Consider the following 13,287-nt stretch of genomic DNA (forward strand, 5'->3'; position numbering starts at 1 on the left):
AACCTTGACCGTTAGTTGATTGTAAAATTACAAAAAATGACTCAAAAAAGAAACAAATTATAGAAAAAGACACAAAATTAAAGACAATGGCCCAAAAATGTAAGGTAATAAAAATTATAGAAAATAACCAAGCAATTTTTTTAATTTTTTAGTTAACTAATGATAAAAATTTATACTTGTTAATGATAAGAATAATATTGCATTGTTTTTAAAAATTAAATAAAAATATTATAATTCCTTTGTTAAAAAATATAAGGTATTTTTAATCTTTCGAAATGTAATTATTGCCTTTTTTTTCAAAAGTTTCCCTATTAATAATAACTTTATATTTATTGTAGGGTATTTAATAGGGATAAATATAAAAATATATGGTTAGTTTGAAAGTAGATAATAACTTTATTGGGGGTGATAGTCGGTTAAAAATGTCTTATATTTTTGATTGGATGGAATACCAAAAATGAATTTAGAATCACAACCACTAAACATGTAATTTAGTAGCAAATTTGCCATATAATTGTTGATTTTTTTCTTACTTCTCATTCTTCCTTTAAATTTTGTATGAAGTTAGAGTGCAAAGATATACTTATCATTATACTTACTAGGGAAAATTTCAGCTAAGGATCACTATAGAGACTTAATTTTATGTGGGTCTAAAAAATTTTAAAATTTTAGTTCAATCTTAGGGAAAGAAGTCAAAAAAATTTTGACGGTAAAAAGACCAAAATATCCTTTACTTGTTATGCAGAATCATTAATTGTTAATTTTTTTACTTCGCTTGTTATGTAAAGATACACTTATTATTATACTTATTAGGGAGAATTTTAGTTAAGGACCATTATAGAGACTTAATTTCATGTGGGTCTAAAAAGATTTTAAAATTTTAGTGCAATCCAAGGGAGAGAAGTCAAGATAATTTCGATGGTGAAAAGACCAAAATGTCCTTCACTTATTAAACAGAATCATTAATTGTTAATCTTTTTTACTTCACTTGTTAATTTATGAATATGAATTACAAATTATATGAGTTAATATATCAATAATTATATAAAATTTGATGTTAGTTTTTCAATTATAAGAAGCAAAATGAGTTGTTAAATTGCCAGCTTTACTTATTAATTTACTAACATCAATTGTAAATTATAAAATAATTTACAATTGATGTTAGTAAATTAACATGTAAAGTTAGCAAATTAATAACTAATATTATTAATTGTTTGACAAATGAAGGTAATTTATTAGCGATATTGGTAAATTAATAAGTGCAATAAGAAAATTAACAATTAGTAATTCTGCATAACACATAAAGGGTATTTTGATCTTTTTACCATTAAATTATTTTAACTTTTCTCTCCTAAACTGAACTAAAATTTTAAAATATTTTTAAACCCACCTAAAGTTAAGTGTCTTCTCATCCTTAATTGAAATTCTCCTTACTTATTATTATACTTAGTGTGTGTTTAGATCAAAAAATTTGCAATTGAGATTAGGAAAAAAATTAGTTAATGTAACGTGATTTATGTTTGAATATCTTTCTTTATCCAAAAGTCAATTAAATAAATTAAAATTCATTTAGATGATTTGATTCAAAAGTCAGTTGAAATTTTTAATGACCAAAATAAACATAAATTTTTTATTTATATTTTTTGACTAATTAATAAGTAAAAAAATATTAAACTTAAAATTATAACTAATAAGCAAAATATCTTAAATATTCAATCATGAAAACCTAAAATAAATTTATATTCAATTGATATGATTTACAAGTTGATTTCTAATTATATTACGAACACATTGCATCTGCCCTGATGATCCAGGTAGATTTGATGAGAATGGCTCACCAATATTGATATCTTTTTCATGGACATCTACACATTCGTCTTTAGCTTGTATGAATTACTCATCGATAATTGAATTTCTCTTGATAAAGTTATGTATTTCGTTATTGCACAAACAATTTCAACTTGTATTTTATATCTAAATTTTGGCATTTTTTTGTATAATTACAAACCTATTCTTTTATACTCTAAAAATTCTTTTTATATGCATCTCAAACTTGAATGATAATAATTGCAAATCTCATTATTGTTTTTAAATCTTGCAATTCACCTAAAGTCTGAAAGGTGATAACGTTCACAACGATATGGATTAAAATACCCATTTAGTGTTGAATAACCAAAATTAATCAACTAATGTTTACCTATTAAATAAAAGAAGTATTGTAAATTTGACCAACATTAAATCAATGCAATAATAGTTATAGTGACTTTAATAAAATATATCTAGAGGTGGATGTAAAAAATTCATTGAAGGAGTTGATGTTATTATTAAATACTCGGGCATCATGGGCTATACCTTCCCATCCCACAATCATAAAAGCAAAGCACGTGTCCCAATCACATATAATCATGACATTCTGTGTTACATATTCCTTTCTTTTAATAAATTTGACTTGATTAGCAATACTAACCATGCATGGCACATGAGTGCCATCAATTACTTTTATAGCATCCTTAAAGAATGACCAATATCGTGGATCATTTTGAATTTTTGAATGACATCGTTGAAATAAAGGATCAAGTGGCTTTATATTTGCCTTGGCAAGGTTGAGACAGGCAGTTAATACTTTAAAAAAATTTCTATAGACAATTTCCTCTAAATATTGAAATCGTTCCTGTATCATCCTATTACCAACTCCATGCCTAACTATATTTAAAAATATTCCAACCATTTCTTTAAGTCCAAATTTTTTAGACTTTTTAAGACCAAGATCAACTAATGTCACGTATAATTGCCTAAACAAATGTTTTTTCATTCAAAATATTTCATAACAACGATTAGGATGACCTTGCAAAATCTCATTCACCCACATTTATCCTGTTTTCCTAATAGTTCTCCATGGTTCTTTACACACATATGGCATCACATATTTACTAACTAATTCATATATTTTTTCTTACTCGATTATATCTTATTGTAACAAGAAAAGTAGTTGACGCATCACATCTACATCCTAACCTTCATTTCAACCTGAGGTAAAATAGTATATAAATATCATTCATATGTAATATAAAATAAATAGTATGTATGTAAATATCTAGCTTATTTTTCAGTTACTTTTGTTCATACCTTTTTCTTGTTTTTGCCTTAAACCCTTCTATTATTGCTTGCCACCCATTTCTGTGGAATGCAGCTCCTTTTCTTTGTTTCTTGCATATTTGGTCCAAGCATTCGTTAATGAAAATTTCTATCAAGGATGAATTCCACACAGCTTTTCCTTTATCACTGTTCATTGTTCTATAGACTAGCTAGCCATCACAAGCATGCAAAATCAATAAATATATATATGCATATATGTATCAATTTACTAGCTTTTTTTTTCCTTCAGAATAATTCATACATAAACAAGGGACATGTGAAGAAACATGATTACAAAACATGAGGGCAAAAAGAAAAAAGAAAAATAACTTTTTAATCATATATGAAAATGAAGCAATACTATAAAGTACATGAAGAAATAGCTTGGATACACTTCAATTGGAATCTATAGTTGGGAAAAAAACAAGGATTCAGTCGTCCATAAAAGAGGCCAAAAAGGGAGAAAATGTCACGAGACGCACACCAAGCATTTAATTAAGGAGAAAAAAAACAAGAATAACCAAGGATAATAAAAACATAGAATAGGCCAAAAAAACATAGGACAAGCTAGAAAAAAAACAAAGATGATAAGCTTGTCCTTTCGCCAAGGATCATCAAAAACTCCCACTAAGGATCATCACCAAGCATTCAGTCAAGAAAATAAACAAGAAACAGGGAGTCGAGCACTCAATCGTCCATTCATTCATACATAATGCAAGAGACTAGAAAATGCAAGAGACCAAAAAATGACAACCATTTCAGTCAACAAGAAACAGACGACGAAAAAGGCGAAAGATGAAGAAGACGATGAAGGTTTGAGATAGACCAGAGATGTGAATATGGTATGAGGCCACTTGTAGGCAAAGCATGATGGCAAGGAAGGCAAGGAAGGAGACAAAAAAAGAAGCTTACTTGGCAAGAAGAAGTGACGAGGAGTAGATCTCATGATGAGAAGTACAAATCTGGTAGACCACGATAGAGATCAAGAGGTGACAGGGAGAAAACCACTTCAAAGCAGGGACATGCTGGATGCAAGAAGGGACGACAGAGAACTGGAGATTGACTGGAGGTTACTTGGTGCTTTAACATGGTGGAGATCGGCTACTGGACGCCGCTATCTATAAGCAATGGAAGGTGAAGTAGATCTGAGGGGTAGAGCTTGAGAGGTCACAGGGGCAAGAAAGGAACACGCATAAGAAGGAAATCAGAGCTCATGGGTAGATAAATAAGAAGAGAGAGAAAGCATAAAAATTTAAAAGGCAATTAATGTTTCCAACAGCTAGCTGATCAACGTTAATGCTAAGGGAAAAAAGTCTTTTGCTAATCCAATCAATACTTTTTAAACTTTTTATATTCTAATTTCAGTTTGGTTCATTCTAACTAAGATTAGAAGTTAATCCAAATATGCACTTAGTTTAAGGTGGAAAGCATGCCATCTCTAATAAATTAGCAATTTAATAATAATAAACACTTATGAAATTTAATATAACTTAATTTATATATCTCTTTTGTACAGTTTTTTCATGACCTTGCATTAAAAAAAAGAAAGAAAAAAACCAATGGAAGACGCTAGACAGTAAGCGCGCTGCTGAAAATAGTGGGTCGTCCGACCACTTCGATATCTCCGCCCAACTCCCGACGGACAAGTCGAGGTCCGACCGACTTAAATCACTCCGTCGTCTTCCTTCTATTAATCTTCTCTTCCCCTTTTAATTTTCTCCGACCTGTTTCTTCATTTGGCCATTGTACAAAATGCAGTCCTCACTCTCACTCCCTTTCTCTCCCATCTCCTCTGAGTCCACCACTTCCAGGTCTCACCCCGTCTCCAACTTTGTTCCCTTCACTGGACGGAGGCCTTTGAATCTCCGATTCTGCGGTTTAAGGCGCGAGGCACTTGGTCTTATCTCACTCCAGCTGTACGATGAGCACCAGAGAATCCAGCTTTCTCACCCTGGAGTTTCCAAGAAAGTTTCTGCTGCCTTGTCTGACAATGGTAGCTCTCCAAAGTCATTCGATTACGATTTGTTGATTATTGGAGCCGGCGTTGGTGGCCATGGGGCCGCGCTTCATGCGGTTGAGAAGGTACCCTGTCTGCACTGGTGATTGGCAGTTATGGTTTCCGTCGAAGCAGATAGCACACAATTAAAGACATATTTCGGCTTTAAAGTTTGATTGTTCACTAGAGATGACATCTTTTTTATTTGCTAATATTGTGAAGTGCAGTTTAGACCACGTAAAACTTTTCTAAATGTTGCCTCGACTGGTTATTCGCCCTTGACTTGAATATTTGAACTGATTCCACTTTCCACAGTTGTATATTCGTGTGTTACATGATGTTCTTTGGAGTTGACATGGGAGGAATTTTTATGTTGCTTTTGCTGTTAGTATCGGTTGAGCCATTTGTTTGGGACAGAAATGTGTGTGGGTGAGAGAAAGTAACTTGTATGTGTATATAACTGCATATGGATGTTCTCCTAGAAATTTGAGTGGCTCCGACAAAAATATGGTCGTGTTTCTTCTATGTGATTTTTTTTAAGTACAAAATTGTTGTGCCTGGATGCTTATTATTACTTTATTTAATATTTTAGTGAATTTTTGTCTAGTAAGTTATAAGACAGTGTGCCCTTTGCCCTGAGTGTGCAGATTAATCTGTAAGAATATATTTCTTTAGATTTTTGTACGCGAGAGAGGTATATATAATGCAGTGACCGCAGGGCTTGAAAACAGCCATTATAGAGGGAGATGTGATGGGAGGTACATGTGTAAACAGAGGCTGTGTTCCTTCTAAAGCTCTTTTGGCTGTAAGTGGACGTATGCGGGAACTACAGAATGATCATCACATGAAGTCCTTGGGCTTGCAGGTAACAAAATTTTCTAATTGAGTGTGTGTATCTACTTTATTAAGTTCTGAAGCCATCGCCATGATTATAGTTGTAATGTAATCCAAAGGATACCTCATTGTGGTGAGAGATTTTGGTTCCATGTTTAATTGCCTTTTCTGGCTTTTTCTTATTTTAGGTTTCTGCTGCTGGATATGACAGACAAGCAGTTGCTAACCATGCTAACAATCTTGCTTCAAAGATTCGTGGTAATTTGACCAATTCATTAAAAGCACTTGGAGTAGACATACTTGCAGGTTTTGGAACCATTGTGGTAAGCGACATATTATGCAGTGTGGGAGAATGAACTTTTACCAGCCAAAGCTCGACTTTTGACTTTGATCATAAAATTGCTAAGAAATTTGAATCATTTCTTTGAACCATCTCGTATGTGAATTCATGCAGGGACCTCAAAAGGTGAGATTTGGCTCTTCCAACAATGTAGTAACTGCTAAAGATATAATAATTGCAACGGGTTCTGTTCCTTTTGTTCCTAAGGGCATTGAAGTTGATGGTACACATTTATCTCTTCTCTTCCACCTGAAAGAAGCTAAAATATTGTTCAATTTATTCGTTGGCTGGTCCTATATATTTATCATGGGGAGCCCTTCTCAAACCTTACATGCCAGTGTGTATTTTTGCTTGGATTCTATATAAAAAAAATGAATGATTAATTACCTGCAGGGAAGACTGTGATTACCAGTGACCACGCACTCAAACTAGAGTTTGTTCCTGATTGGATAGCAATTGTAGGAAGTGGTTACATTGGACTTGAATTTAGTGATGTGTACACAGCTCTTGGAAGTGAGGTACTACCTCTTTATGATACTCGATTGTTCCTTCTCCATTAGAAATAATATCAAATAATTGATAATTGATTCTGGGTATTATTTTTATGGCAGAAATATGTGATTCACTGTCAAATCATATGCTTTTTTATAATTTCTAGCAGTGCAAGAAATATTGTTTCTTCATTTGCGAATTGAAGCCATTGCAGAAGAAATATAGTGAGGACTAATGGGATTCTGCAGGTTACTTTCATCGAAGCTTTAGATCAGCTTATGCCTGGATTTGATCCTGAAATCAGCAAGGTGGCTCAGAGAGTTCTAATAGCCCCGCGGAAAATTGACTATCATACTGGAGTTTTTGCCTCCAAGGTAACCACATCTTATAAATGCTTGAATAAATATTCGCTAGATGGCTATTTTGATATTCTGGAGTCCTCTTCTTCTTCTTCTTCTTCTTCTTCTTCTTCTTCTCATCCTCCTCCTCCTCCTCCTATAGATCACTCCTGCAAGGGATGGAAAACCTGTCATCATTGAACTGATTGATGCACAAACCAAGAAACCAAAGGACACCTTGGAGGTAACTGGATTCTCATAATTTTAACTTTAACGCTTGATTTCAAATTTTCTACCCGCAACAGAGGAAAAGTCTAGAAATTCTTAACTCTTGAAACTAGACTCGGCAACATGTGTGAGCACAATGAGAATAGGAGGGGAAAACAAACACATACAGGATTACCTAGGTTTGATGTGCGCAATTACTTCTGATCAGATGCTTTTATAGGACACACTTAACACAGCATATAATAAACTGAGTGAATGTAGCCGAGTGAATCAAGCAATTCAACTCCCTCTGACTGATGCATAGCTTGGTTCTTCTCCTCGAACCCCCTCCCTAAAATAAATAAGTAGTAGTAGTAATTTGAAGGGCACAATTTGTGTTGCTTAGCTTAAGAGACTAGTTGCTTTCGTTTTCTTATTGAACCTAGTAGCATCGCTTGAAGTTCTTAAACATTTACAGCACCAGGTTTTACAGGCGTGCGGAATATTCTAAGAGTTTTCATTTGCAAATCACTAACGAATCTTGTATTCTATACCTTTTTTAATCACATATCCAATCACTTGGACTCATGTCAAGTTATTATCTTAATTTGCTACAGGTAGATGCTGCACTAATAGCAACTGGAAGGGCTCCGTTCACTAAGGGTCTTGGCTTGGAGAATGTATGTCAATCCAATGGCTTTAAATTGTAATTTTTTTCCTTAAAGGAAGTAATTGTATAATTGACATTTTTTCTTGCAGATTAATGTCACAATGCATCGTGGTTTTGTTCCTGTGGATGAGTGCATGCGAGTGATTGATACAAATGGCAATCTGGTTTGTTTCAAATTTCGCTTTCTCAAAACGTACATCTTTGGCTTACATATCTTGTTACTGAAATAGAATATCAAATGATAGGTCCCTCATTTATATTGTATTGGTGATGTAAATGGCAAGATGATGCTCGCTCATGCTGCCAGTGCACAAGGAATTTCAGGTGAGTGGCAACTTACGAATTACTAATATTGAAGTTGTTTGCTTCTATTTTTACAAATGAAAATTTCCTGACAGTGGTTGAACAAATAACTGGAAAAGATCACGTGCTCAATCACTTTAGTATCCCAGCTGCTTGTTTCACTCATCCTGAAATTAGCATGGTTGGATTGACTGAGGTAACCATGCTTTATGCTACACTCGTCACCACTCAAATATTTTTGAACTACTTCACTCTCTTGTTAACCAACCTCTCTTCACTTCTGCTCTCCCACCCCTTTTTTTCTCATATATTTTAGTTATATCATTAAATATCTTCTATTTATAGTATTAAATAGAGCTCATGGATTGTGACCAAACATATAAAATTTGCAGCCTCAAGCAAGGGTGAAAGCTGCAGAAGAGGGCTTTGAAGTTAGTGTTTGCAAAACAAGTTTTAAAGCAAACACGAAAGCCCTTGCAGAAAACGAAGGGGAAGGACTTGCAAAGGTTATGTTTCTGCGTCTTTGTCCTTAAATGTTATTTATCTACAGAAGATTATGCGAGTGTTGAATGAATGAGTTCTTTACAAAAGAGTTACTTTGGTATGGCAAACTTATTTGGTTTTGACAGCTGGGATTCCTGATTTACTTGTTCAATAACGCCTTTCTCCGTACTTTCATTTATTTACTTGGTGCTCACAACCCTTATGGGTTACTAACTGCTTTTCACTGTTTGTCACGCAGTTGATATACAGACCTGACACTGGAGCGATACTAGGGGTTCATATTTTTGGATTGCATGCTGCAGATCTGATCCATGAAGCATCCAATGCCATTGCATTAGGGACACGTGTTCAGGTAAAGTTTTGTGTATGCTTTGCCTTTAATTATAAGTAGACAACCACTTGAGCTCCACTGACAAACTTTTCTTTTCTCATCCATGTTATTTAGCAAATTTACTTGTTAGTAGACAAAGCAATCTTTTTGTCTGTGAAGTAAATTTCACATTTTTGGGGTATAATACAGGACATAAAGTTTGCAGTTCATGCACATCCAACTCTGTCTGAGGTGCTTGATGAATTATTTAAATTAGCAAAGGTGAGTTTTCGAAAAGAAAACCTTAAAAAATAATCCTACTGAACAAAACCATTCTTGCGCACCGGTTATTTTTATCTAGATGGTAAGATCACTACGAGATAAGCATCGACTTGTTAGTGGCTGTCCTTGTCAATGAAACTAAGCAGCCAACTTGGGCCTACTTTTCTGTTTGATGCAAACCTCCTGGAATGTGAAAAGAATAGTCAAAACGCTGAACAAATGCACACAAACGTACAGTTAAACACAGCTACTCTATTTTGTTAGGTGCACTAATAAGTACCCTCTTGAATTTCTGAGGCAGGTAGCACAAGCTTCTAGTTCTAGCACAGCAAGCGAACCAGTTGCTGTCTAATCTTCCCAGAGTGTAAATTTTTGACGAAATTAGCTTGTATTATTGAGTGACCGGGATTACTGGACCCACAGCCTCAGGCGGACGAATAATGCTTCGTTTGGCTTCTAGAATTTTCACTGTCAAGTGTTGACATGGGAATGGGATTCCATGGGGCTGCGTGTTTGGTTCATTCTTTTGGTCTCCATTCCATTCCACTAGCATGCAATCAGGATTTCTGGGGTGGCTATTCCATTGATCAATGGATGGAATGCAGCCTTATTCCTGGAATGGGGTGCTAAAATGACTGGAATGTCCTTTGCTCCCTTTGCTTATAAAATTCTCCACGCATGCTCCAGGTCAATCCACGAACTCATTTCTTATGTTTGTAGGGGAGAGAACTTCATGATAGTGTGTAATATAATATCATCTATTATCAAATTTATTTGTTGCGTGGTGTTCTCAACCATCCTGTACCTTCAGACTCTTTAAGTTATGAATATTCTAATATATTTTTATATTAACGGTATTATTGTCCAGCTAAACACTAATGCCTATCATTCTCCACACTATACCACATGCTTATCTTATTCCATCAATTGTCATTCTAATTTATATTTTTGTTCTCATTTCTATTCACAAATGATGGCATGGAATAGGGTTTTTGAGAGTCCTAACAACAACAAAACAAGGAGATGGATTTGAATAGCTTGTTGGTGGGTGGAATCACTAGCAAATAAAGCTTCCCCTAAGACAATTTCTATGATTCTCCCTTCCAAGCCTTAATTTATAGAACAAAGTGTGGACTGCAAACCCAAATTCTAAAAGAACTTGACTATGGGATCTAAAACCTTGCTAGAAAACCAAGGATGATTGCCAAAGAGAAAACCAAGGATGATTGCCAAAGAGATCATCGACTGAGATAATTACTCCTGGAAGGGCAGGCAGGTAGGAAAGAAGGCTTTCATGCATGTCCTAGTGCTTGTGATAACTTGTAATATGTGTAAGCTCAAATCAACGAGAGGGATGGATGGTAAATATCTTATTACCTTAAACCAATCTATGGTTGTTAAATGGATCGGGATCATCTCATGATCTCTTTTTCTCCATGTCTCCTTATCTAACGAAATTTGTACTTCCTCAAATTTGTTTTAATTAACTATTTGATCTCTCAAGTTTTTTTTTTAATTAATTTGGTCTTTTAAATTTGTTTCAGCTATTGATTTGATTTTTATTGTCTAAATAAGAAGTAACAATAATTGGCAACATAAAAAAAAGGAGGTAACAATGTTCAATTCCATTAACATAAATAATAAAATATTGATAATAGTTATGTAAATTAATGAAAAATAAAATTATTTAGGTAAACAACATGCTTAGAAATTTTTAAAAAATACAAGAACAAAATGCAGCATAAGGAAAAAATTAATAGAAATTAAATTAATTTATATGCTAATTTATTCTCATTTAGTTACATATACTTGTTAAGTTAATAAAATATTTTTTTGAAGGTAAATTTATTTTTAAAAACTTAAAAGACTAATATGATAATTTTAAAAAATAAGAGATTAAATCAATAAAAACTAAATTTGAAAGACTCGATTGATAATTGAGATAAACTTGAGAAATTAAAAATTTTACCATCCCTTAAAATTTCATAAAACTATTATTATAACATTACATAAAAGCCTTGATCTATGTTATCACCCTTGATCTACGCAATATTATAATAATAATTTTATAAAATATTAAATCTCAGTTATTCATTTTTGGGTTTAGAGGTGTTTTTATCCTTTAATGTTACCTTAGAAGTCACTGGACATCATAAATTTAATATGAGTTCGTTTCTATCTTTAAACTTTTAAAATTCGAATCCCCTGCTTGAGGTTAACTTGCCCTCTTCCACTGTTAATGGGCCCCAGCAGCTGGCATCTTTTTTTTTTTTTTTAACCCACTCTCTCTGCGGCCATATCACCTCTCTCACTTCCCTCTCTACCCTGCTCACTTCTTTCATTAACAGCAACTTTTTGTAGCCTGCGTTGTGGAGAGCGATTTGGTGTGAGGAGGAAGAGAATGCTGTGGACGAAGCTATGGAAGCTTTGAAGATATTGGAGAATGAGATTAGCGAAATAAGATTCTTCGGAGGAGACAACGTTGGACTCGTAGAGATTCTTCGAATGAAATCAGCTCTCTTCGATCTCTACGGTAGCTCTGATCTTGACAATTGTCCCGCCATGATCTTCACCACTGTGTTTCTCAACATTTCTTGTTGGGCCAATCCTAAGGGCTTGATGTGGTGCATTAATGGCAGCATTGGTTGAGTTGCCAACGTTTGAGTGGCTAGAATGAACCAAAATCTCTACTACTTCACCCATCTTGCGGCAATCATGAGAGGAAGGATTAAGACACCCTTTTCCACTGCTATAGAAATCTTTATACAAATCACTGCATCACGAGTATGCATATAATTCTAGATTGAAAGGGAAACAACAAATGTAAAAATGTATCTTTAAAGTAAACAAAGGCGGGTAGGGGGCGATCAATGCATGAGTCACTCCCTCTGTTTTTGCCCAACGTGATATCTAATTGAAGTGAGACCTCCATTATTATTTCATTATGGCCCTGGTTTTTGGCTTGCATAATACAGTTCTTGTTTCTTATTTCATTTAGGTATTACGGGAACCAACTGTCAGTCCTTTTGTTCAGCAGAGTCTCTTACATGGGGAGCGATCAATGCATGAGTCCCTTCCTCTATTTTTGCTGATGCGAAAATAAGGTCTTGTGGCTTCTTCACCACAATCTGCTTCGTATACTCCAAAGCTGTCAAATATTCCAAGCTCGTCGGAGGTTATGGTAGTGAAGCTGCCGTAGTTTGTGAGTTGTTTCGACTTCTCCAATGATAAGAAGTAGCCGGAGTTTGCGTAAAGAGAGAGAAGGTGGGGAGAATGAATTAGGTCACCAACTCCGAACGATGAAGATGATCATGGTCTTGCTTGGAGGGGCTGAGGCTCTGAAGAGGAAGGGCTTCTCTAGGAGGAGGAGAGAGAGGAGAGGGAGAAGAATGGAGGAGAGAGGGAAAGTGGGGAGGACCTTGTAGGGGGAGTGTGTGAGGACGAATTTTTTTATTAAAAAAATATTAAAAAAGAATAATTATATTCAAAAACTATTTAAATAAATTACTTATTAATAATAAATTTCATTTGAAAAAAAATTATATTTTTGTTCTAATAACAATTTATTTAATATTAATTTTTATTTATGAATAATTTATTTAAGTGACTTCTCGACCTAATTCTTTCTATTAAAAAATACATGTAGTGAGCTCACTAATCATTTAATGGTAAATGAACTGCAAAGTAACTAAAGAAGGACTTTTAACGTTTAGAAATAAAATTAATCTACATTTAAATTTAAAGTGTCCAATAATTTTTTAAATAAAGTTGAGAGACAACTCTTAACCCTTATTTTTTTTTGGGTTAAAAAAAGGGAAGACTATCATCCCTCCATTAATATTCTTAATTTAATTGTAAGTTAATTGTATAAAAAAT

General features: G+C 33.9%; 1 protein-coding gene across 1 annotated transcript; it reads left to right on the top strand.

The window, feature by feature from the left end:
- The first annotated feature begins 4,690 nt into the window (after nucleotides 1-4,690).
- On the top strand, nucleotides 4,691-10,268 carry LOC129293605 (dihydrolipoyl dehydrogenase 2, chloroplastic-like). Its single transcript, XM_054931658.1, has 15 exons — nucleotides 4,691-5,217; nucleotides 5,850-5,996; nucleotides 6,154-6,288; nucleotides 6,420-6,528; nucleotides 6,699-6,823; nucleotides 7,046-7,171; nucleotides 7,299-7,379; nucleotides 7,960-8,022; nucleotides 8,102-8,176; nucleotides 8,258-8,336; nucleotides 8,411-8,511; nucleotides 8,708-8,821; nucleotides 9,058-9,171; nucleotides 9,340-9,411; nucleotides 9,713-10,268. The coding sequence occupies exons 1-15, from the start codon at nucleotides 4,888-4,890 to the stop codon at nucleotides 9,761-9,763; spliced, it is 1,722 nt and encodes a 573-aa protein (XP_054787633.1). The 5' UTR covers nucleotides 4,691-4,887; the 3' UTR covers nucleotides 9,764-10,268.
- Nucleotides 10,269-13,287: the final 3,019 nt, after the last annotated feature.

This window comes from Prosopis cineraria, unplaced genomic scaffold (genome assembly GCF_029017545.1).
Source record: "Prosopis cineraria cultivar Desert tree isolate PC_DT_omini unplaced genomic scaffold, ASM2901754v1 PC14, whole genome shotgun sequence".
NCBI classification, from domain to species: Eukaryota; Viridiplantae; Streptophyta; class Magnoliopsida; order Fabales; family Fabaceae; genus Prosopis; species Prosopis cineraria.

What these genes read in the sequence shown, in the direction of transcription:
- LOC129293605 (XM_054931658.1), top strand. Translation starts at nt 4,888, where the DNA reads ATGCAGTCCTCACTCTCACTCCCTTTCTCTCCCATCTCCTCTGAGTCC. An exon ending in CTGGAGTTTTTGCCTCCAAG is followed by an intron (nt 7,172 to 7,298) that starts GTAACCACATCT and finishes CTCCTCCTATAG; the next exon opens with ATCACTCCTGCAAGGGATGG. An exon ending in TTGATACAAATGGCAATCTG is followed by an intron (nt 8,177 to 8,257) that starts GTTTGTTTCAAA and finishes ATCAAATGATAG; the next exon opens with GTCCCTCATTTATATTGTAT.